Genomic DNA, 26,802 nt, shown 5'->3' on the forward strand with positions numbered 1-26,802 from the left:
AGAGGAAAAAAAAGAAAACAGTTGTTCAACAGAAACTATGATACCTCTGCAACAAGCTGGGCTCAAGTCAAAAGACCTGATTATGACTCTGACCTAAGTGAAAAAATCTGAGTACAAAAATTCAGCAATTTTGTGTCTTCAACATTCTCTCGGTTTCATCTCTTCTGCTGACAATTTTCTTTTGCTCTCCAGTTTATACATTTTGATCAACTCTATTTGGAGCAGTAGCTTCGTACAGCTTTCCCTGGGCTATCTGCCCTACCTGAACCAGTAAGTAGGTACAATTGGGTCTATCACACAACTTGTTCCTGCAGAGACTGTCGGCATTGGCCAATGAGCTGAAATACATATCTTCTGTCCTTTGTTCCAGTCCTTGAGTGCTGGCCACAATTTTCTGCTGTAATAGTCACACTGAATCCAACAACATTGTATCAGCAGAGATCTGGCTTGCACTTTGGGGACTTCCAACAAGGACTAAGAAATGTGTTTATTCTCTTGTGAGTATTTTTAATGTACCAAACATAATACTGTAGCTGCTGTATTGTCTCTCCAGAATCTCTAACTACTCCTGCAGTCTACAAACAGCATCTGATGGCTCAGGAGCTTCCTTCCACGCTGTGCTCTGAAGGCCTTGCATATGACAGCATGAAGACAGTCCCCAGGGAATACGCTCCGTGTATTGACTAATAGGGTTTCTGTGCAAGACACAAACAGAATAGCTGCCAACACGCTTATCCAGGTGGAAAAAAATGCACAGCTGATGCATTTCATTTTTCCTTGTATTAACCAGATAAACTCTAGTGCAATTATGTGTGTATTACAGCTTCACTAAGTGAATCTTGTCTCCCCACTACACGTGCAGTACCCACATTTGAATTTTTTGTCTTAGCAGAAAAGAAAACATATTGGTTTCTATCTCTTCAGATTTCTTCTTCAATTTTTAGCCAGTTTCAAATAGCTGGAGCTGTAAAATTTAAACTGCATACCTCCATCTGAAACCTTAAACAGACAGAGATCAGTATTACCCTCATAAAACCTATTTGCTTTTCGAGGTGTACTTGGCTAAAAAGATTCTTAAAACTACTGGGCCTTAAATATTTGGAGCCATTTGGCTAAACAGACTTTGAGTTCTGAAATGAACAGCAACAACAACTGTAGTACTAATTGATTGATCTTTTAGCTTTCCTGGGCATGCTTTGTTTTCAAATGCTTTAGCCTATTCACATGACACAATTAGTCACCAGGCTCTGCTGCCAGCAGAAAGCTGCAGGGAACCAAGTCAAGTGAATGAAACTGTTTGAGACCCTCCTTGGTGACTGCAATCACAGCATTGACTCCACCAGACCTCTACCCTGTGGAGGACCATACAGTTTTGGTCTCCCTTTTGCCCTGTTCAGTATTTACATACAGCTGCCAGCAAAAAAAGTTGTCACCTGCCATCATGGTACAGCTGGTACTTTAATCTGTTTGCCTCTCCTAACAGCCAGTAAGGTCACAATCACATACCTCTCTTGTAATGTGTGGATAAAGTCATCACAACAACAAAGATCTTTGGGTGTCAAACCTAACAAAAAATGAAATGATGTTAATGGGCAGCTTGAAAAATACATTGATATAGCATTCTCACATTGCAAAAGGTGCAGACAAAACTTCACCAGAACATTTCGTTTCTTCTGGCAGCCACAGAGATCTTTGGGCTTTGAAGTGCAGGTATTTGAAGGAAACATCCATTTGTAACAGGTGACATCAACATCCTTTTTTATGATGTCCTAGATCCTACTAGAGATGCTTGTGGCTCCATAAATGGATTACTGAAGCAGGATTCAATTATACTTGAATGTACTTGCCCTAGAAACACTGCAGCTGGCACACATTTAAAGCAGGATTTCTCTTATCTTTTCACTTTTTTCACTTGTGGAAGATCAGATACAGCTGGATGTCAGAATTAACATTTCTGAAGGAATTCCATCTTTTCTCAACAGAAGAGATCCCATCTAGGCAACAGGGACGTCAGCCTTATTGCCGTGTCATGAGCTTTACTGCCATACAGCTCTAAAAGAAAGCTTATTTCTTTCGAGATGAAGAAAGATAGCCTTTTAATGTAGAACTGCTGTCAACAAAAGCTTCCCTTCCTTCTCTTTAGTCAATGCAGTTACTCTTCCTACTGACTCAGTTTTGAGTCAATTTATTTAGACTGCATTAATTAGTATAGATATGAAAAGCAAGGATAGGACTTAGCACTTTCTCATTCTCTTGCTCAGTGTTCTGCTTACAGCAGCAGAGCTTTCTAAAGTTCACCTGCCTGGATACATTGTGAAACACAGCAAGGTCCCTTCTGAAATGATGAACTTTATCTTGCAAGAGATTTTTACTATTGTGACTGCTGAGTTCCCAAAAAGCAACAGCTGTGGCTCTTTCCTTCTTGTCATTTTGTCTCCCCTTCCATACTGTCATAAATCTGCCTTTCTTCCCCCATGATAAGTCATTCTCAGTAAATGAATCAGTAATATTTTCCACGAATCATCAGTGAAACACAGCTTGATGGATTTTTGCTTAGTATCACTCTGGGTTAAAGCAGCTTAATAAAAATGTGAACTCTTTTAATATAATATCTATCATCGTGAAGTCACCAGTCACACAGCAGACTACCATATACCGACACTTAACACCAAGTCCAGGTATGTTAAGTTTCTCTGCATCAGTTGGGTGCTCTTTCACTATTAATTGGCTCCAACAAAATATAAGCTATTGAGGATCTCTGTCTCTCTGAGAGAGTCTGTGTCTTTCCCTATAATTGCGTTATCACATTTAGGTGTATCAACACATCTGTAGTCATGGTAACTGTGCTATTCTTGTCTTTGCCATTGAATTATTATCTCTTATTGACATCACATTTCACCAGTAGAATGGGGATAAAAGTTACCAGAGATGAGTGGACAACTTGGCAGAAGTAATCTGAAGAACTTGGCCATTCAAAATCTTGTTTCTGAGTTAGGAGGAATAGATGATGGAAAAGATGTGCGATTCAGAGATTCAGAGCAATTCATGTTTTTTTCAACCAAGATTTTTTTTCCAAAAAACATTAATGCAAATCTTTGTGATACTTACAAGCTATTTAATTGTGTGAATAGAATAGTATTGTTACCTTTCCCTGAAGGTTGACTTGCATCATTAACCTATGAAAAAAAAAAAATCTGAATTTTACTTTTTTACAGCTCTTCACATAATTGTTCATATAATACCTTTCATAAATCTTTTGACCTTCAACCTACCAATGGTGTCTGAGGGAATATCTTCTGCCTTCTATTCCTGCAAATATCTCCACTTTCTTTTCCTGATATTTATGCATGAAGTGTCTCCTGTGAGATAATCCTTATTATATTTTCCTTCAAATTTCTTCTCAAGATTCACTTTCTTTGTGACAAATGCAAGAAATTGGTGTATCAGTCTTAAAAATATTGAATTAGAAACAGAAGGTATACATACATATGGCTTCATTTCTTTGCTTAATTTCAGAAAGCCTGGAATTGTAAAGCAACTTGATGTATTGGGTTTACATGGCAAAGGCCTGGTAGCAGAGGGGCTGCAGTGGTGACCTCTGCTCACAGAGGTCACCCAGCAGCTGCTTCATGTCAGATCATGTATTTTTTGTTTGCTTTTAGTTTCTTACTGCTCTAGTCTGCTAGTGATAGGTAATAAATTCTATTAATCTACTTTTGCTGAGTTTGTTTTGCTTGTTATGGTAATTGGTGGGTGATATCCCTGTCCTTATCTCAACCCTTGAGCCCCCTCCATCACATTTTCTACCTTTTTCCTTTGAGAAGGGGTGTGGGAGAGTGGTTGTGATGGAGTTCAGCTGCCCAGTAGGTTAGAACTAATGCACTTGCACAATCGAATTTTGGATCAAGTGATTTTCTTACCTTCTGTTGTTTGGCACAGTTATTTCTTTTACATTGATTCAAACAATAATCTAAGCATTTGGAGTAAAAACTCTGCCCATTTGTCCAGCTTTGTAAAACATGGTAAAAAGACTTTAATCAGTCTTACAAAGATAATTCTGGATAAGCACTTCAAAAATTTTATTTTTATTGTATTTTTTGATTTTTTTTTCCATTTCTGTATACCATCTTTTATAATGGAATAGTGGCCTGGATCTGGGTCCTGAAAGTATAACCAGAAAGCAAGTACCAATTCTCCTGAAAACAAATGTAACATGACTGTCCTCTGAGTTGGTCTTAGTCCAATAAGCTTTTCCTGAAAAGTTAGTGGTGGAGAATGATTGCAGGACTGTAGAATAATTGAAACAAGTCTTTGTTTCAAATTCAAGTGAATCGGCAGCCTTCTTTGGTTTTGTTTTCTTGTTGTTCACAGTTCTTTCCAATCTATTATTGGAATGCAAATAACAGCTACTTCATGCTTGCATTTTATTTAAAAGCTGATATGTTCAATGAAGGGACAGAGAGCAGAATCTCTGCAGAAGTAAGAAAGGTTTGATTGAAGAGGCAAGGAAAATTATATACCGTACTTGCATTGTTTCTGAAATGCTCTATTGTAAAGAAAAAAACGTCCTTTGAAGAGCATATAAGAAGGCTTGACATAGCCTGTAATAGAGCTTGAGATCCAAACACAAAGCTTAGGTGTTTTCCTGGCACAAGACTTGGTGAGGCAAACCCTTTGCTACACATTCAGTCTTACATTGGAAGACCCTGTGAGAGTAATGTCAAAATTGCAGGAAATGCCACAGTCAGGATTTAAGTCCTCCCTGTAGCATTGTCTCTTTCTATAAGAACATGCCTAGCATTTTAATGGCTTTCTTCCACTGTCCCTTGAACCATCTTGGTTCATTTCTGCCATCCTCCCAGCCTTTTCTCACTTGTCCTCAGTACAACTTCCTACCATCGCCTCCTTGCTGCAGTCCAGCAGCAAGGATTCATCCCCCTTTCTCTCCACACTTACCTGGAAAGCTCTTGTCCAGCATCACAGGAGAGAACAGGAAAGCTAGATCAGCTGGTCTTATGAAATAATCATTTATGATGGCTGCTACAAATTAAGGTTGTGAGAAAAAAAAAACAAACAAACAAAAAAAAACACTGAACTGGGTGAAAGTTTGCAGGACATAGCTAAAATCTTCAGCAGCAGCTTTAGCTGCTCACATTCATTGTGTGTCTGCTGAACACACACAAGCAAAGGTATCTTGTTGCAAAGGTTTGAGCGAAGGTTTTGTTGGCTTATTGCTTGCTGAAGCATGGCAGATGGTGACATGAATGGCAAAGACAAGACCTTTCATACTCCTCAGGATCTGTTACATGCTCTGAAACACAGGAATGCTAAAATTCAGCAACAAGATAGGAAATAAACAAAGTCTCTGAACAAAGGCTCATAAAAAATCTGTATTGATGCCTTATGACTTGAGCAATGGGCAGAACATGATTTAAAATTCTTTAAAATAGGGACTTTGCTTGGTTCTCTGGATTAGCTGTTAAGAGCTTAGGTGTGTGAGTACACGTCAGACACCTGCTATGCAAAACTTCATCTTAGAAAGTTTGTTTAATACAGTTACATTTTCAAAAAGAGAACCATAAAAAAGAAAGTACAAAATGACCGTAACGTCAGGCAGAATTATCAACTTTGATATGGTCCAGTGGATTTTTTAACTGTCAGAAAGACTGAGAGATTGGGAGGGAAAAAGGGATATCAAAACTACCAAGTGAAAGCATGAGATATGAGACCAATGACAGAAACAAATCTGGATCTCACATCTTTTACCTAAAGCCTGGTCATCCACAGTACCATAGTATCAGATGGGATAAGGAATAGAGCCTGGTCAGATGCACTGAAGCTTGTAGCTCTAAAAGCTTGAAAATGAGGCTGAGGGAGAGGCAGAAATAATACAAAATATAGCACGTTTTCATGGCTTGTCACATTCCTGTCTTTGTTGTTCAGATTTGTACAGCAATCTGAAGGATCAACAGTTTGCTTTTTATTTATATTTCGGTATACTTCAATTCAAAAGCTATGGGGTACTGATACAGACACATTTTTATATAGCATTTATGAGTAGGTTCAAAGCTGAAGAATTCTGTGCAAAATTATTTGCATTTCAAAGCAGTAGGGATTGCAATTTGGGGTGAGCTCACACAGAGCTATTAACTAATAACTTCTATGAGCTTTGTGAATTGCATAGCTAAACTTTGATTGAGGTCTTGTGTTGAAAAAGAGTACCAGCCAACAATAACTTGACTCTTGACATAGGACTTAAGAAACAGAAGCAGAGAAAGGCAAAAAAGGGCAGAGTTATTTTTTTAACTTTCAGGGAATCATATAATCATTAAGGTTGGAAAAGACCTCCAAGATTATCCTGCCCTACTACCAACGTCACCCACTAAACCATGTCCCTAAGCAACACATCCAACCTTTCCTTGAACACCCTCAGGGATGGTGATGCCACCAACTCCCTGGGCAACCCGTTCCAATGCCTGACTGCTCTTTCTGAGAAGAAATTTATCCTAATTTCTAACTTTAATTAATTAAAAGTTAACATTTGCATTCAAGCATATAAATCCTGCTGGTTCCTAATTTTTTATTATTTTATTAGTATTTTTGTGCTAACAGGTTATTATCTTAGACAAGTACTCCATAGTGCAAGGCATAGTGTAATTACAGGGCAAAAATATGATTATTTTAGCTTACTTGTAGATATGTATGTGTATCAGTATATATGTACTTTACTTTCTTGTATGCAGCACAATGAATGAAAGTTTTATGAAAGATGCAAAGGATAGTGAAGTAAACCTGCAGGTCTTTAGAGCCTAGACTGGCAAAGGATAAAGTATGTATGTGCAGGTTGTTTAAGCAGGAATGAAAAATGCCATATTGATCAATGACACATATTTCAGTACTGTGTCAGTAAAGCTGGCAATTAATTAGCATCCCACAAGTCTGAAGTAATGTGGGTTATCACTAAAAGTACTGTGAGCTAAAAAAAAAAAAAAATTAAAAAAAAAAATCATCTTGCAGTGAAAAGGACTATTTAATGGCCCCATTCTGTTTAGATTTTTAAACAGCAGCATTGCTGTTTAATGGATGTATAATAGTAAGCAATGGTGATCATACTGACACAAAAATATACACTAGGGATGAAGATGTATGCTTTCAAGATGTACTCACACTGATGGCCCAAGAGAGGTTCTGTTACTGATATTAACAGACATGTCCTGAAAGTAACACTTCACATTCATTAAATTCAGACTGGATCATACACAGTTCACTGTAAGTTTCTCCCAGCATTCACCTTGTTTTTCAAATAGTCAGAAATTTTGAAGTTGCCGATACTTCCTGTGCTAGACCTTTTTACCTTTTGTTTGTTATCTGTATAAGCATCTGAGCTAAGGTTATATATTTTCTATAATGAAGAAAAAGTAATTACTGCAAAAAGCAGTTCAAAGTTCAGTATGTAGTCACAGATATGATTAGCAGGAAGTGTGGTAGTATCATCTGTGTCAATGAAAATTGAAATAATCCATTTAATTTACGTTTTCTTCTAACCTCTATTTGTTGATACAAATTATCTTTGTTCTCCTGTCTTGTAACTAAGTATAACTTAATGTTTTTTCTTATTTATGTGTAATTTACTCCAGCGTAAATCTCAGTTCTGAATCTTCCTTTCCTGCAAATGTGTGCACACACATGCATACACCATTACAGCTAAATGCGTATCCATCCCTATCTGTGTGCATACGTTCTTGCAGAGGATAACTATTAATGTTTTGACATACTTTATTAACACTACCTTTCTTTATTTCAGCAACAGTCAAAAAATTATTTTATCATCTTTTATACCATCTAACCTACTTCACACTCCTCAGAAGTTTTAGTTACCTGGTGGCTTGGATGGCTGCAAGAGCATTTCATATTTTTGCCATCTAGAATGAACACTCCAGGGGTGCTTGTATTCCACTGAACCTGTTTACTTTGTGCTTCATGTATTAGGGGAATAAGATAGGAAATGAATTCCCTGCTTGCAGAAGTATTGGTATGAAAGTGCTAACCTCACAGACTGAGCTCTGAAGGTAGTGATCAGAGCACCCAAAAGCCTCTTTGATCTGAATTCATTGCAAACACCTAACTCACAGACCCCTATAGATTTCCAGTTTTAACTTTGTGCCTAATGAAGTGAAGTTTATCTCTGAAAAGCTTTATCACAGCTGGACGTAACTAGCAATAGTTACTTGCAAGAGTACAACGTAAGGGGGTAACTAAATGAATCTCAGCAGTTTGTCCTTCTAGGACAAAGCTGAAATGTGCATTTATAAGTAGTATAATATAGAATAGTCTTCATCCAGGTCTCCAGACTACACCGCAAAACCAGCATGCAATTTGCCTCTCTGCATAAAAAAACGTCAGAGTGGAAAGAAGCCATGTCAGTCAAGAGGAAGATTCTTCCACAGAGTTAAGAAAGGAGTGTTATGTGCATCATTTATTTGCGGTTAGTCAAACATAACTTACATGCAGCTCCAAGAGAATTTATTGTTCACCCATTTAAGATTTTAATAGTCAAAGCACAACAGCTATTTATTACTGAGTTACAAAAATGCTGATGTTTACCATTTGGACCATGGGGTTTCTGTTGAGGATTGTTAACGATACATCAATACATCGTTACCAATCCCTACCCATCTGATTGTCCACGATCTGAGAAGGACAACCCTCCATGATCCGGAGAGGATTACTTGATGAGTTACCACACCCTAAGGTCTTTGCCAGGGGAGAATAGTATTGTTGCAGCACAGTTAGTGGTGGCTGTTTCTTCTTCCACTTTCTGAGGTACATTTAATATTATTTGTACATGTTTCAAACACCTTATTTGCTAACATAACTGTCTGGTCGGATCATAAATTTACTTCTACTATGCTGAAATCTACGAATCGATCTCTGTGTATGGGGAGCATTTCTTCTAGGATCTAATCTACATGATTGCACACAGCTGAGCAAAATTTGACTGAAATTTAAGTTGAAAACATCTTAAGCACTAGTCAGATTGTCAAGGCTCAAAGCCACAGGTCAGGCAATGAATTGGTTAATTTTGTCAGTATGCATAAGTCCAGCTAGACATACTGACAAAAATGGCCATAAAATTGGCCATATCAAGTTGAGTGGGCAACAAGGCTGAGGCATTTCCTTGCTTGCAGTACACCTTATCCCGCAAGTGTATCATACAAGCCTTCCTTTGAGTACCTACACTGTGTTGGTGTTGTTTTTTTTTCCTTCTTCTTCTTTTGAAATAGGCTATTGAGTGTCTTTTTTTTAGTAGCTATCCTTAAAAAGTCTCTTACCTTTGGTTACTAAACCTGTAAAGTATAGCATTTCATGAAGGCTAGTTAATTTAATAGGGGCCATTTTGTCTTGTACTATCCTCAGTTTTAACCTGAAGGCAGAATAAAAAAAAAAATCTCTTACTTTGGAAGTGTGACTTCCAAACAACCTGTTGTGCTTCTTAGGACAATGTGCTGCTTAAACACTACCAGCTCATCTCACCTTGTTTTTCTTTCCAAAGCTAATTTACATGTCCTGGAAGTACATAGACATATTCTATAGTACATATTCTATAAATCCTTTTCAGGTGTTTGGTTCTAAAAATCATCTAAAATTTCTCTGTGTTGTAAAAGCAAAGAATCAATTTGTTCTTAATACAAATTCTAATCAGAGGTGCAGTGGTTCTTTCTCATCTGAGCCATTGTGTATGTGTATATGTGAACAAGATCCATCTATTTATAACTGCATGCAATAAATGTTAAAAGGAATCTTTTCATTGTCAAGGAGCTCTTTTTCTTGAAGATAATACATCATTAAGGTTTGCCTTAAAACACTGATGTGAACAGGAAAGGCAAAAGCCTAGATTGATATCACCTCATGGAGGCCTGGTGCTGTAAACACATCAGTAGTGTGATTAGCCCTATTTACAGAGTGCACGGTGTTTATCTCTGCATTAGTTATAGCAGGCTTGTGGAGACCCACTGAGAGTGAGAAGAAAAAAAAGAAAAAAGAAAAAGAACTAACATCTTTTACTGTTTTCAGTGGGAAAAGCTGTTTTGTCTCCTCTGATGTCTGGTTGGAAAATGTTAGATAAACAGGTCCTTTGACAAGCCCAATGTTAGTGAAGGAAAATTTGCTTTTTGTTGCTGTTGCTGTTCACAATAGGCTTTCTTATTTTATTTCAAATGAAAACACATGTGCCTGCTTTGAAATGGCACTTAAAATTTGTCAGAGTTCTCCTTTTGCTGCAGACTTAACACGTTCCCTTTCCCATCCTCACCCCTACAGGCCCGTGACAGAGGGTTAGACCAAACCGGTGGAGTCATGCTTCACTCACCTGTATCTTGCTGGCAGCCGTTCCTAGGTCTGGCTGTGCTGCTAGTCTTCATGGGCCCCACCATAGGCTGCCCAGCCCGCTGTGAATGCTCGGCCCAGAACAAGTCCGTCAGCTGTCACCGGAGGCGCCTGATGGCCATTCCAGAGGGCATTCCCATTGAGACCAAAATCTTGGACCTCAGCAAGAACCGACTGAAGAGCGTCAACCCTGAGGAGTTCACATCATACCCCTTGCTGGAGGAGATTGACCTCAGTGACAATATAGTTGCCAATGTGGAGCCTGGAGCCTTCAACAATCTCTTCAATTTGCGCTCCCTGAGGCTGAAAGGAAACCGTCTGAAGCTGGTTCCCCTTGGGGTGTTCACTGGGTTGTCAAACTTAACGAAACTTGATATAAGTGAAAACAAGATTGTCATTTTGCTGGACTACATGTTCCAAGATCTACATAACCTAAAGTCCCTGGAGGTTGGGGACAATGATTTGGTCTATATATCACACAGGGCTTTCAGTGGACTGCTTAGCCTGGAGCAGCTCACCCTGGAGAGATGCAACCTCACAGCTGTACCAACAGAAGCTCTTTCCCACCTTCACAACCTCATCAGTCTGCATCTGAAACAGCTCAACATCAATGCTTTGCCTGCATATGCCTTCAAAAGATTGTTTCGCCTGAAAGACCTGGAGATAGACTCCTGGCCCCTCCTGGACATGCTGCCTGCCAACAGCCTATATGGTCTCAACCTTACTTCTCTCTCCATCACCAACACCAACCTGTCTGCAGTACCTTACTCTGCTTTTAAACATCTGGTTTACCTGACACATCTAAACCTCTCCTACAACCCTATCAGCACCATTGAAGCAGGCATGCTCTCTGATTTGGTACGCCTGCAGGAGCTCCACATGGTGGGGGCCCAGTTACGTACCATTGAACCACATGCTTTCCAAGGGCTTCGATTCTTACGTGTGCTTAATGTGTCCCAAAACCTGCTAGAAACCCTAGAAGAGAATGTATTTCATTCCCCCAAAGCCCTTGAGATCCTCTGCATTAACAACAATCCTCTGGCCTGTGATTGCCGTCTCCTTTGGATTTTACAGAGGCAACCCACTTTACAGTTTGGAGGCCAAACACCGATGTGTGCTGGCCCAGACAGTGTCAAGGAAAGGTCATTCAAGGACTTTCACAGCACAGCTCTCTCCTTTTACTTCACCTGTAAGAAGCCCAAGATACAAGACAAGAAGCTGCAGTACCTGGTAGTGGAGGAGGGGCAGACGGTGCAGCTGATGTGCAATGCTGATGGGGATCCGCAACCCACCATATCATGGGTTACCCCACGTCGGAGGCTGATCACAACTAAATCAAATGGAAGAGCCACTGTTCTGGGAGACGGCACACTGGAAATTCGATTTGCTCAAGACCAGGACACTGGAATATATGTTTGTATTGCAAGTAATGCAGCTGGGAATGATACCTATTCGGCCTCCCTTACGGTGAAGGGGTTTACTTCAGACCGTTTCCTTTATGCCAACAGGACCCCTATGTATATGACAGACTCCAACGACACCAGTTCCAATGGAACTAATGCGAACACTTTCTCTCTGGACCTTAAGACAATATTGGTGTCCACAGCTATGGGCTGCTTCACATTCCTCGGAGTGGTTTTATTTTGTTTCCTACTTCTTTTTGTGTGGAGCAGAGGGAAAGGCAAACACAAAACCAGCATTGACCTTGAATATGTCCCTCGCAAAAACAATGGTGCTGTAGTTGAAGGGGAGGTTGCTGGACCACGAAGGTTCAACATGAAAATGATTTGACGGTGTTCTGCTAGCAGTGCTTTTTCTGTGGCATTATAACCAATTAAACCAGCCTGGCATGTGGAATTGCTGGGCAGAAGCAGCTTAATGCAGCTGTCACTGTATCAAAAGGTTACGTGGAAATGGAAAGACTATTTGTGGTTGTATAGCAGAGCCTCCAGACCTTGAGGCAGATATGTCAGGGCCTTTCATAGAACTGGTAAATTGTACTAACTGTTTGCATTGCAAATATTGGCATTCTGGGGATATCAGCAATGAACCGTTGGCTCATGCTCATGGACAATTGTTCAACATTTTCTACCACTACAAAAAGAAAAAGGAAAAAAAAAAAAAAAAGCCTACAGTGTAGGATTTACATACTTAAAGAAAAAGACACATTTGTCTAAAGCATACTCTACAGTGAAATTTGTATCTATAGATCTCATTTGGTAAAGAGCCTTGCATCATACCTTCTAGTTGGTTCAACGCCACAAAAATTGATAGTGTTTTTTTGTGTGTGTGTTTTTTTTGTTTGTGTTTTGTTTTGTTTTGTTTTGTTTTGTTGTTTTTTTTTTTTTGTTTTTTTTTTTAATATACATCTCTACTGTGTACATTTTAAAGCAATACAAATGAGAGGTTGTGCTTTTAGATATCCACCAATACTGACCCAAGTGTGATGTCACCCTCCTTTTAACAACCATCTAACCCAAATTAGACTCTTGTAGTTACCAATTAGAAAAACCATAAAATATTTTTCTCCTCATTTAGAAGGCCAGAGATGAATAGTTGAGAGCAAAAATACTCAGCTCTGTTGATCTTCTCTTCATATAAATATAAGGCATGTGCCTAGTTTTGATACAGAGTGGAATATTTTTTATATCTGTGATATCACACTGGACCAGTTTACTGTAATGTAGCCCTGGATCGCACCCAGGGAAGGCAACCCACTAGATATTGCTGGCATAGAAGAGCTGAGTTCTACCTTGATGAGATGGAGCTGTTTTTGTTAGCCTTGTTTTTAATTTCTAAGCTACTGTTAAAATGTTAATGTGTATGGGGCAAAAAGAAAGAAAGTAATGTATTCTTCATACTCGTTGAGAAATATGATCTTACTGTTTGCAGGAGTAAATTAAAACATACAAAAGCTTTGCTGCTAGGAATGAACTCTTCTCCAATGCCAGTAAACTAGGGTTGTCCATGCATAATATGGGGATTATAATACTAAAATAATGTTTAAAACATGATAGCCTCAAAAAGGCTAACATACTGCCAGATATAATGAACCTCTAGCCACTGTCATTCTCATCTTGTATATTTGTAGATAACATAAACGCAAAGCTAATTTCCAAGAACAGATTACTTAGCTATTCTTGATGCCATTTTAATAACTATGTGGTTACGTTTCTTTCAGGGGCAGTATATTCGAACAAGAGGTGCAAGTTTTTCCAGGTTTTAGAAAGATTTTTTAATGGGGAGAAGATGAAAGTGGAGTGTTAGTTCAGTACAAGTATTTTTTTTATTTGTTTTATGCCTCTAAACAAATCCTCAAAAGGCTCAGAACTGAAACTTTATTCTTTATTGTTGATTCCACTGTTCTTAATTTGAAGCTCTCAGCAATGGGAAGATACGGAGTTGTTCATCAACCCCTCAATTTTCTAGCAATTATGAGCCATAGGTTTGTTGCTAAGTGGTTGATATCAAATATGATTTATAAACAATTGGAATTAACTGGAGTAAGGATAATAATGACTATGTACATGTTTAGCCAAAAAGGATATGAAACTGTTGTAAGACAGAACATTCAGCTTAATGTGATTTAAGAGCCTGTGTCCAATCTTAAAATTAAATTTCAGCACTCTGAAACCAAAGTCAGGCTGGCCTGTAATGGGATGCTGGTGCTTCTAAAAACTTCTACCCACATTATTTGGCAGAGATTTTCTAAGCAGGTTAAAAATCTTACACCGCTATCAAGGGAAATGTGCCAGAAGTCATACAATCCAGCTGTGCTCCCCAGGTATATCCCTAATATAGCTGTAGGACCCAGGGCCAAGGCAGTTTTGAGAATCTCTGTTCTTAGTGGCTGATCTTTGGTTGCATTGGTTGCTCCATTTTAGGTCACCCAATAGAGAAGGATGTGAGGGTTGTTAGAATTTTCTTCACTTTAGCTGGTTTTAAGTTGAGCTTCATTTTGTTGATTTCTTTTTTTGTGTGTGTGTTCTGAACTAGACAGCTGGAGACTTATGGAGATGCTGGAGACTTATGGAGATGCTTGAGATTAATCCTCTTTGTTCTATGAAAGTTTGTGAAATGTTAACAGGATTGAATAACCCCTGACTAAACAATAACACCAGGGAAATTGTTTTTGCTGATAAAATAACCACCGCACTGAAGCCCAAAACTCTACTGTACCTTAATGTGGGCAGTTAAAGAAACAAATGGGGATAAAACAAAGTGTTTCTGAACTGCCCATTAAAGATATTTGCATGTGCCTTTCCCTTGTAATTGTTATTTTTCAATTAGTAATCTATTACCCCTGCAGTCATTTCATGTTAAATGTTAAAATCAATGTTAAAAGCAAAAATTCTCCTCAATTCTAGACAGTTGCAGCGGATTGCTTCATATTAAATGTCAAAAAAAAAAAAAATCTTAAAAAAATCTAGGAAAAATTGCTTTTAGGGTTAATTATGAATGGCTGAATTCCCCTCTTTACTTAGAATGGTTCTAAAAAGTGATTGCATTGTTAGTGTACTGCAAGGATTTCTGAGCAGTAATGTGCTTAGTTACCTAAGTAAAATATGTCCTGGTGATGAAAATTACTGCTTGCTTTTGCAGAGCACCACCTTATGGAGCTGTCAGCATTGTGTGTATTGCCCGGAGTTCAGTCAATACTCAGTTTTTAACAATCAGTGTTTGCTCCCTGCCTTTAGCTATGTTCTACTTTTTGCAGCCTACTTATTTCACCATGGACTTGGCAAGGCATATGGCATCTCTTAACAGAAATAAGGAGAGCAAGACTCAGAGGCAGGCTTTTATCTTGCTCCCCACAGTCTTGCTCCCCAGATGTGTATTCCTGGGACACGCACTCACTGCAGGGTAAATAGGAGTGCAGTGCCAGGGTCAGACCTAGACAACCACCATTTGGGCAGTTCTTTGTTGGCTGGTTGTCTTTTTAAGAATAAAGGTATTGTAGCTGACTGCATGCCTACTCTGCCTCTAATGTGTTCCAAATCACTTCTCCATCAGTTCTAGAGATCAAGGAAACTGCAGTTTACTGCAAGTGAGTTGAAGCATATCAGAGGAAAAGAAAGATGAGACATCTGCCACACACAGCTCCCCTGTCATTTACTCAAATGCAGGTGGACAGTGCGTATCTGCCATTGCATTAGAGAACGAAGTGGTTTTCTCCTCTTTTGACTTGTACACTGGCTGCTCCTTCATGCTGGCACAAGGCCAAACCAGGCCTTTCCTTCTGGTCAGCACAACAAGCCTCTGCAGAGCAGCAGTAGTTCTGCAGAAAGGGAGAAAACAGAGAAGGATGAAACCAGCAGAGCCACATGAGAAAGCAAGTATACCATTATCTTTTTCAACAGTTCTTGTAAGTTCTGTGCTACCATAATAAAGTTCTCACTAATATATTTTGAACTCCACTTACACAGACCAATGCTTCGTTCTCTTCCTTGTTTATAATGAATGGATCCTTACCCTTACCCTTCCCAAGAGTGAGTTAAAGAGGACACTGCAAGCAGTGTCTCAAAAAAAGAGTTTGCAATGATAAAAGGGTGATGATGAATAACCAGCACCCCATCTCAGCCATATGTCTAGATTTGGGGCTGCTTCTCTCTTTTTTTCTTTTTTCCTTCTTCTTTTTTGTTAACTTGGGAATATTCTTTTCAGAAAGGCTTAGCTTGTGATATCACCTCCATTAGATTCAGACTGGGGAGGCTGCTTTTGCATTCTGCTCCCCACTCCTTCACCGTTCATACACACTGCCAGTGTCAACAGGGTCAACAGCTCCACACGCGACAGAAATCAGACAGGAGACACTGAGACCCTGGAGAACTGTTGATGTGACCTGATGTCAATAGGCATTTATTTAATTAAACACTCTTTAAGACAATTCCAAAGTTGATGTCATTCATACTGCCATTCAATGTTTCTTTTATTTACATGAATGGTATGTGTTGGTTTTTTTTCCTTATTTCTTGCAGCATGGTATTACATCACCTATGATGGTAATAATGATATCATGAAGGAAATTTAGAAAGCCAAATTGTGGACTCAGCATCATAAATGTAGTTGAGGTATATGAGACACAGTAAGAAGTCAGCGTTAATATTTAATGCAAAGTCATATCTAACTCTTGTGATTGAAGAAGAAAGTGGTATAGAGGAAATTTGGAATGTAGGCCATGTTGCAAATAAAATACATCAAAGACATGTAGAAACACACTTTTCTACACCATGCCTAAACATCTGCTTTAGACATTGTTAGACATTGGTCTTTTCCATAAAAATAAAAAATAAATAAATAAATAAATAAATAAAAACTTCAAGATGCAGGAATGCCAGAAGCCCACATTTAACCCTTAGAAAGATGAAAGATTGGTTGAAAATCTAGTAGAACAATGAGCTTCTGGCTGCCCGGCAGCAGCAGTAGCTTCTAGCAAAGCGAGCTAAGAAACTGCAGTCAGTCATTTGTGTAACATTTTTGTCACATTTTTGCACCATCCTGTGAAAAAGGGGTCCATTAGTCAGTATTGAAAGGGCCAATCCTTATTCATTTTTCTTCAGAAAGGGAAACATTTGTGTAAATAGGTGACTGTCAGTTCCATCTCCTTCCCCACCTGTAAAACACACAGCAAGAAGTGAGGAAGGGGAGGCTTATTCTGGCATGGTTGGGTAATCATCTTTTTCCGCTAAGCGATCCCAGTTTACCTGGGACTAACATGTTGACTGTGTTCTCTCCATTCCCATCCTCTCAGTTCACAATGCAGGTTGATATGGAGTTGCAGGGAAAAGAATGCATGGACAAGCTGTCCCTCCTCCCTCAGCTCTAGCTCTGGTCTTCTCAAATCCAAGAACCAGCATAGTCTCAGTATCGTCGAAGTCGCAGTCCACTGCAGCTGATCTGTAGGTTTTCCATAAGGCAGTGTACAGACTAGCACTGGATACATGCTTTCTGACCTGGTATCAGTGTCCCAAGTGTCTTCCCTTTGCGCTGAAAAGATATAGGAGAGAATTAAAGAAGAACAAAAAAACTGTTTCATACAGTAATTTAAACATTAATTGTCCCTGGAGTTAAAGGAACATCTTTGGAAGAGACAAAGGCCTGATTGGTGTTAAATCACTGAATAATGAAGGAGATTTTTCAAGTTAGCTGAGCAGTTTGGATACCCTATTCCTATCACCTGTAATGAGAATTATAAACTCTATTTTCATTGGCAGCTTAGGAAAATCACAGCTAGTTGGTTCAGTGATACGTTACCTTTCTTTGTTTTCTAGCTCTGCCCTTCTTCCCTCTCAGTTGCAAATGACAGTAATCCCAAATGAAGATCTTTGGATTCAGTTTAGTTTCACTGTATGCTCCCATGGTTTTTGGAATCTAGATCTCAAAATACAATCTTAAACCCTCTTCAAACCAAAAACAATAAAAAAAAAAAAAAAAAGGAAGAAGCACAAGTAAGCCTCCTCCTGCTATCGAAAGAAACAAGCGTCTGTGAAGTTCTTCTTATTGCTACTGAGATAGCTACAAGCCAAAAGCAATCTGCAGGTTGAATGATTCTTAGTCTTTTTTTTTTTCTTCTTCTTCTTCTTTCTTTTTTTTCACTAGAAGCAGGTGGTTGGATATAAGGCCAGCTGAAAATAGAATTCTTTACATATAGCCTCAGCAGAATGAGAAAAGAGCTGGCATAGGCAAGCAAATTGTTATTTTAACTTAAAGTTAAGGATACTTTATCATTCATATTCAAACAGCTCATATAAGAATACAAAAGAGCAGACTTTTACCTCATAACTTGATTATTCTTATTTATTCAAACTGGCACCAAAATTGTCATGAAGCAGAAGTGTTGGAACAAAAGACTAAAAACAGATTTTCTACTGTAATGAGTCAGTATAAATCAGGAGAAATACCCTTGACACTCTTTCTGTTACTCCTTGGTTATACAAGAAATTTGATATAGGAATATAGTTTTTTGTTTGTTTGTTTGTTTTCTACTAAGGGACTATAGTGGAAAATAAGCAGAAGTTTTAATTATTTCTCACCTTGTGGCATACCTTCTGTGCTGGATTGCTGGATTGCTATTTGTCACTGTTAACTGAGCTGGAGAATTTAAAAATACAGATTCTGGGAAGAAAAGAAAACAAGCAAAAGAAAAAGAAAGTCTGCTGACTTCTATGTGTGGTATTTGCAAGTCAACAACGCTATCTCCTCATATACAATCCAAGAACAACGAGTTGAAATTTCAAGGCAGCTGTGAAGATGGCTGTCAACTTGTACACATGTTAATAATTTTGATTTTCCAGAAAACAAAATGTTATTGCTTCTGAAATAACTCATTTATGCCAGTTTGATCCCTAAAAACAAATGACACTTTGTCTTCATAACACTGGGCACTGTATAAATAGGTAGTAAATGACAACACTGATCTGGTGAGCTTACAGACTTATAGTAGGAAGATGGCTTATGGGCAAGTACATATGATAGCAAGTCTCATTCTTCGGGGAGGGAATGCCATAGTTCATAACTATTAGAGTATCATCACAGTTACTGAATCTATTTGCAAGCACATGTAGTTCATATGTATATGTTTGTGTGTGGAAAAAAAAAAAAGTTATATTTGTTTTGTTCTTTTTCTTACTTCAAGTATTAAATGTATATTGTTTTTAAAAAGTGACAAGGTTAACCAGAAAAAAAATGTGTTGTAATTTATTTTAATATATATGATCATGATTATGGATGGGAAATGAACTAGCGCTGCTGTTATGATTCATGAAGCACACGGCAAGTCGGGTTTGTCCATTAAGTCCGCTTCATGTTTGAGCAAAATATGGTAATATTAATGAAAAAAAGAAAAAAAAAAAAAAAAAAAAAAGTTGTTTGTCAAGACGGTTGTCCTGAATGTCATTTTAAAATTTACTTTAGGGCTTATGTCATGATGTGTATCATACTTATCCAAAATGAAACCCAAATAAATAATTCCATGGAATGGCAGCATTTACTGGGAGAAGTGAAGAAAATTTACACTGCTTCCCTTAATGTAGCTGGTCATTTTTTTGTTTTTTTTTTTTGTTTTTTTGTTTTTTTTTTTCAAGGGGTAGGGATGAAACTAAGCTGAGAAAAATGCAGTTTTCTCAGCACCAGTCCCAACATCCTTGGTGTCAAGTCTTCATGACAGGTAATACACTCAAACCAATCATTCCTGAACTGAAAATATAAGCCATTACAGTCAGGAAGAGAATACTCTAGGCATTTCTCATGTGCTGACTTACACTCCTCCATCATGGCATTGAGCTCTCAGAAACAGAGAAAATCCTAGGTCATATTCAGAATGCTCTGGGATTTATTCTCCAGGCAAAATATCAGACAGTCTGTTCCTTCACCCTCCCTTGCACAGCATATGCAGATAATTGGTGGAGATACTGGTCAGCCTAATGTCAGAAGGAAAATGCCTGCCACATCCCAATACCCTGGAGATAGATTTCACCAAGTGTCTATCACTATTTTTTTTTTTTTTTTTTTTTTTAATGAAGGTAACCAATACTGAAAGTCTACTTCTAAAACATGTTTTCTAAGGAAAACACCAGTACAGGATTCAAACTTCTCTATAACCGCACCACAGAAATTAAGTGGTGAAAGATAGAAGCTGAGTTTGAAAGCTATTCCCAGCCTGAGGCCTGCCATGACCCATCAAATCAACGGCAGAGATCAGCTTTGAAGGACACAGGCCATAACTGGCCTGTGCTACTGATGCTACTCTCATTCTCAGCTAGCTGCTTTCACCAACAGAGGATTTTGCTTATGTTTTCTGGGATAATCTGAAATAAGATTTATCAATCCTGAACCCATTATCCTCTAAACCAGGGTCTTGTTCACTAGGAGGGGGAAACAGAGTTGGTTTTGCTACCTCAGAAAAGGAACATGCAGGCTGAAATCTGGATGGATTGCTGGGAGCAGAGACAGACAGAAACTGAATGTGAGCTCTCCCAAACCTCTTGCAATCTGTTGTATCCTTTTGCATTTGACACCCTCGAAAGGTTTTGGCTGACTTGCATCACTGCACCCTCCTCCACAGTAGACTATCAAATGTCAAATGTCAAATTTTTGTGGGAGAAACTTAGATCATGTTAAGGATCTGAATGATTTCATGTTATTTTCCTTCAGTCTGATCACCTGATTTACAGTCTGCAGTGTGCTGCAGTAGAGCCTTCAATATGACATGAAAAAGAACCATCACACTACTACTGCATTAAGAACACCGAGTTTGCGAAGGACAGGCAATGGTTCCTGGAAGGGTTCTTCTACACTAAGCTTTATACTTCCTTTATGCCATTCAGGTTACTCTTTTGGACTACCTGATACTATCTCAAGAGGGGGAACTTGTTCCTATAACACAGGGTTTAATACACAGTTTCCAGTTCTTACAGTAAAAGAAACCATGAGTCTTTTCCAGGATAACCTGGTAAAGAAAAACCCTGTCACATCAGGCAATCGCTGACAAATTCATTGAAATCATCCCCATTCAAGCTGGGGTCTGAACAGAAAGATTTGTGCTGTCCTGTAATATCTTTTAATTTCAGAAGAAAAAAATAAAATAAAAAAGTAGTATCTATAATTAATTCATAACACACAAACATAACTTCAGGTTTTCAAAAGCATCCAAAATTCTCTAGGGCACACTTGTTTTCATAAATTTCACAGAATATTTAAACTTTTACAGTTCTACTATAAAAGAATGATATCACAGTTAGTAGCCCTATGTTGGATACCAGGGTAACCTTTAAATAAATAAATCTGAGCATCCAAAGCTTATTTTAAAAAATGCCTAGCTCTAGAATTTTTGTATTTGAAAAGGGCAGGGGGAAATGGGAGCATCACACTATCTACCAACTAATAAACTCAATACACAAAGATGAAGTTATTCAAACATGGGGGAAGTGAATTCCAGTGAATTTTCTGCATCATAAAACTTTCTCATATGAATCTGCAGATGGTTGGCTATAAAAAGGGCTTTATCCATCTCCTGTACTTTCTGGACTAGGGACTGGGGAGAGAGGGAAGAGGGTGGGGAAGGGGGAAGAAAGGCTGGAAGGCTGGTAACTCATGCTGGAAAAGCACAATTAAATCTGAACTAGTGCATTAAGAAACATGGAGTTATTGAAAAGGTCCTGACCTTACTACCCACAGCCTCGGCAGCAGGCAGGGAAATTTGGTCTAAGTTCCTTCTTTTCTAGAGAGAGGAAATTCCCAGGGAAAGCCTTATTCTTTCTCTGTTCTTGGAAGGATGTTTCAACTTTAGTATTCAAAGGGAAAAGTAATACAGTAATAAGTTAGTGAAATACGGGATTGGACTGTAGAAAGAAAAAGAAATTAAAACTAGTGTAAAAAATCAGATGACGTTGGTACTTAGCACCTTCCCTAAGTACCTGTAGAATTATGTGGGTTTGCAGAAGCTGATTTATTAATTAATACCTAGGGGATACATTCAGCTAGTTTAAGCTATAATCACCAGCTGGAAGATCTTATTTACCTCATCAGTCCCTAAAGTGGAAGTTATATTTTTCTGAGCTATTTTCCGATAACTTTGCTATTTATATAACTCAGAAGCACAAGTGATGGAGAGCACACTTATTTTATTAGAGGAAGACAATGATAATAAATTTAATCTATTACTTTTGCTACGAGAACTGTTTGCTGTATGTACAAAAACTAATAGATTACATCCATTATATAAAGTATTGCTATCACTGAAACCAAATAACATTTCCTCTTAAAAAGCTACTAACCTGCAGTGCATCTGTGAGGTGTGTCAGTACTATTGCACTGCAGAAAACACTCTTCTTTTACAGAGAAAAGGCATATCATGCAGTGGGGTTACTGACACAATATAGCCCCCTGACTTACACAAAAGACTGCATTCCAATAGGCCTTATGGAATCTCATTGTCTTGGCTTTAGTGAGTTCGGCAGGCTGTCACATTTTGCTAAAGGAAATCAGATCAGCACTGCCTAATGTGGAGAAGTCACAGCTGTTGGCTAGTAACATGAGCAGAAGGCTAGAACTCAGCATTTCTGATCTGCAGTCAAAACCCCTCCTTTATAATCCTTCAGGATTATAAAGCTGAGGAATTACAGTTCAGCCATCCCTACATGAGGAATTATAATTTTTAACATAGATTGGTATGTGATAATAGGCATTGTTATTAGACAAAGAAATTTATATTTTTTTTAAAGAAATGAAACAATTGCTGCCCGAAGTGTTCCAGAAGATGATGGCACTGTGGTCACAGCAACAATCTGCCCTATAGTTGGCATTTCCAACAGCTGTAAAATAGATGTTCCTGCAGAGGAGTGGCAGTATATGAAATAAAACTGTCAGGAAAGATGCACACCAACTAGATTCTTGCCTTTTTTGCAATTCAATGGTATATTGCATGAAAGGACCTCTTAATGCCTCATTTAATTAGTGTTTTTGCAATGCTTAATAAACGATTCATCTCCTAACAAATCTATGAAGATTTATCTCTTTGCCTTTGATTATAGATGAGAGATGCTGAAATGAATGCAAACCACACATCATCAGGTTGTCAAGTGTATCAACCCCAGCACTGAGCACTCAGACTACCAGTACAAAAACATTACCATTTGGTCCTTGTACAAGACTGACAAAAATAGGTCCTATAGTTTCTGTACTCTCTAATCAAACCATACTGAAAGAAACCTAGCATTCCCATAGGTTCCCCAGATCTCTAACAGACAAAGTAACAAGTGTCTACTTTTCAAATTTCTACTGCCAATGTTTATCGCAGGGAATTTGAACTAACATTCTGTTTGCTTTATTTGCCACAATGCTGAATCATGTCCAACCTCAACTTCATCTTTTACTCAAGATTGGTTTGCTTATACATAATCCAAACACTTGCAGCTGCCCCATTCCCAGCTTCTGCTTTAGGACTAAAGCCAGAAGAATTTGCTATGAAAGTCAGTGGAGCATATTTGATAGTTAATGGCCAGTTACTGCTTCACATTCAGCAGTCACTGGGAACTGTATTTGAAGTATGGGCCTATCTGGAACAAAAATACCATACTTGCCCTTGGGAATGAGCTTAACCACCATATGTCCATTCTGTCATTCAAGACCAACAACAGCTGAAGACACTGGAAGGTGTGCATTCAAGTCAATGAGAGCTGAAGGGACTACCTGCTGAATGAGCATGTCATCCTCAAGAACTGCAAACAGGCACCAGTGAGAGATTAACTTGTCCTTTATGTCTTAACATACTGAAGCAGAAACTCCAACCAGTGCAAATGGAAAGAAGGCATATAGAAAAAACAACAACAACAACAACAAACAAACAACAACAAAAAACTTTGCTCCAATGGACTCACAGTATGAGAATGAAATGTATGAAAAATGGATGAGATATGCTTGTTGATGAGAAAATTATTTTCTCACTATGATAGAGTGTTCCCTCCAGATCCTGTCTTAACATAAGGATTTTCCTCTCTCCTTGTTCAAAAAAGGAAAGCTACAAACCACATCATTTAATTACAACTACTTTCTTAAAATGCAGTCTGTTCTGATCAAAAGATCAAACTTTTCTGGATTTTCAACAACTATTGTAATTGTTTTTCATATCAATTGATTTTAATTGTAACACTGTACTGCTACAGCCCTATTGTCTGTGTCCTTCCAAATTGTCAGTTACTTAAATGAAAAAATAAAAGCTGGAAAGCACATTGTTGTAACTGATTTCTATGTTGCAATTGTCTTATCAGAAACATTTGTCTGTTGAGGCACACACACAAAAAATAAAATAAAATAAAATAAAATAAAATAAAATAAAATAAAATAAAATAAAATAAAATAAAATAAAATAAAAACTTTCCTAAAAATAAAATTGAAAAGAAAAGTTAAAATAAATAAATAAATAAATACAAAAATCCATTGCTGTTTCACTTGTGCTTTTTAAGGCAACAATTTGAGGCTGTCATTTTCGGTCCCCTGTGACAGTTTTGGAAATATGTTAGGCATTCCAGTGAGTATACTGATTACAAAGAAAAAATGTTTTTCATTAATATTCTAAAAAGGTTGCTTTCCCCACGTATGTTAAGTCAAACGGCCCCTAACTAGGCTACTTCTTGCCATGCCATGCCTTGTCTTCTCCCATGCTGCCTTTTCCCTATGCTACCCAACAAGTGTTTGAGCAATAAGTACAGCATGCAGCTTGACTCGTTTGAAAGAAGGCAAGGGCTGACTTGCTAGATAAAAAATATTCTCAAAATAGACGAGGCAGATGTCCGCCAGTCTTACTCTCAATGGAAGGAGAAAGCATGAGGAAGCACTAAACGTCCTTCTGATGCCCTGGCCCTTGGCACACATATACGTACATAGGAAGCAGTTAAAACCCTTTTGATTCTTTTTCCAAACAAAACAAATGAAATACTCTTCTCTTCTTCACAGTGCCTTGAAAATGAAAACATTGGTCTGCTTGATTGTTTTTTGTTTTTGTTGTTTTGTTGTTTTTTTTTTTTTTCTTCAGACCACAGTTCTTTTTTCTCTTCAGTAAGTGCCTGCAGTGAGTTGACCTCTGCTGTGTGGCAGATGCCCAACCAGCTGCACTCTCAACAGGACCTGGAATAAGAAACTAACGTGGAAAATCTCATGGTCAGTATAATGACAGGGAGATCACTTAAGAATGATTTTCACAAGCAAAACAGGCTCAACCTCCCAGTTAAATCAGATACAGAGTGAGAGACAAAGTGACACCTTCCCCCGGCACCCTGCGTAGTTCTGATGGAGATACCCGGAAATGGCCAGAATCATCTGTTTCTGGCACCAGTGGAGACCTTGACCTCTTCTCACAGAACCCAGTACTTAAGCACCACACTCCACCAAAGCTCTCCCATTTATGCCCAATACAGTGCCCTTGTGTGTGCTTGAAAGCTGGTGCACACATGTGCAGTCACACGCAACTATCTGTCACAAAACTATTTGTTGATAACTGCAACAGTTACACATGGGTCCCCGATCAGAATCACAAAATCATAGAATAACTAAGATTGGAAAAGACCTCCAAGATCATCTGGTCCAACCATCACCCTACCACCAATGTCACCCACTAAACCATGTCCCTAAGCACCACACCCAACCTTTCCTTCAACACCCCCAGGGACAATGGTGTCACCACCTCCCTGGGCAACCATCAGATAACCTTTCTGGAATAAATCTCTGTTAGTGTGACTGACCAGGTGTACTGGGTCTGGCTGGTTGCAGTTAACTTTTCCCACAGCATCCAATACAGTGCTGCACTTTTCACTTGTAGGTGGAAGAGCAGTGGTATCACACCAGTGCTTTAGCTACTGCTGAGCAGTGCTGGCACTGCATCAGGGCTGTTTCTCCAGCTCCCCTCCAACCCTAATGCTAATAGGCTGGGGTAAGCAAGAGTTGTGGAGGGGACACAACTAGGGCAGCTGACCTAAATTGTCCATCAGTTACATGATAACAGACCTTTTTGGTACCCAACATTGGGCCTGAAGGATTGGAATAACAGCAGATTTGACCAGAATGTGTTAGAGAAATAATATTTAACAGTTGCTGGTCATAATGTTGACTGATTTGCTCTCAGTGTTGTTCTGTGTGATCCATGTCATGTTCCCTCTTCTGCTGCATGTTGGATTTGAGATCTTAAAGGTTGTGTTTGTCTTTTTCAGTTTGCCGCTCCGTAAAGCACTGGCCTAGAGCTTGATCTGGCATTTGGGACCTTCATTGCTATCATCTTTGCACTCTGGAAACTATCTCTCAAAGACTATTAACAATTATACCTTCTCCTTTTTCTCCCCTGAGAGCCAATTGGTGGCGGAAATAAGGGATGGTACCTTTCCTTTCTCTTCCTGAAGGCTAGCTACAATAGCTCCTGAGTATTTTGAACATCTTTGGTTAATCAATGTAACCCTACCGCTATGTCTCCAAAATGTGTTTTCAGCTTTTCCTAAGGTGAAATGACTATCTAAGAATACCACTCAGGAACATGCCACAAGGCACATGGGAGAATTTGGGTAGGCACACAGAACAGTAGGTATCTCCACTACTTTGGGACTCCACCCTTAAACACATGCAGAATCCTGAAGTACTGACAAAAAAAAAAAAAAAAAAAAAAAAAAAAAGTATACCCTGGCAATTCCAAAGAGACACAAATTACCACAATGTGCTTGGGCCTAGCCCACACCTGCTGAGCCCTGTTCAGCACCCTCAAGGGGAAGAAAAGGTCTCTGGATCTGATGACAAAACAACAGACACTGTGGCTAAAAAACAGAGAGAGAACCTACACTAGCCCTTAGAGTCAACAACAGTCATCAATGGAAGTGGAAGTCAGGTCATTTAATAAGGGAAGAACTAGCTGCTCCTAAGAGGGAGCAGGAGGAAGAA

General features: G+C 38.7%; 1 protein-coding gene across 1 annotated transcript in view; it reads left to right on the top strand.

Moving 5' to 3' along the window:
• Positions 1-16,745, top strand: part of LINGO2 (leucine rich repeat and Ig domain containing 2) — a 379,180-nt gene extending 362,435 nt beyond the window's left edge. The window contains exon 6 of the mRNA XM_038170691.2: positions 10,321-16,745. Coding sequence (XP_038026619.1) covers positions 10,357-12,177 — 1,821 coding nt within the window. The 5' untranslated portion in view covers positions 10,321-10,356 and the 3' untranslated portion in view covers positions 12,178-16,745. The remainder of the gene's footprint in view (positions 1-10,320) is intronic.
• The last annotated feature ends 10,057 nt before the right edge of the window (positions 16,746-26,802 follow it).

This window comes from Anas platyrhynchos, chromosome Z (assembly GCF_047663525.1).
Source record: "Anas platyrhynchos isolate ZD024472 breed Pekin duck chromosome Z, IASCAAS_PekinDuck_T2T, whole genome shotgun sequence".
NCBI classification, from domain to species: Eukaryota; Metazoa; Chordata; class Aves; order Anseriformes; family Anatidae; genus Anas; species Anas platyrhynchos.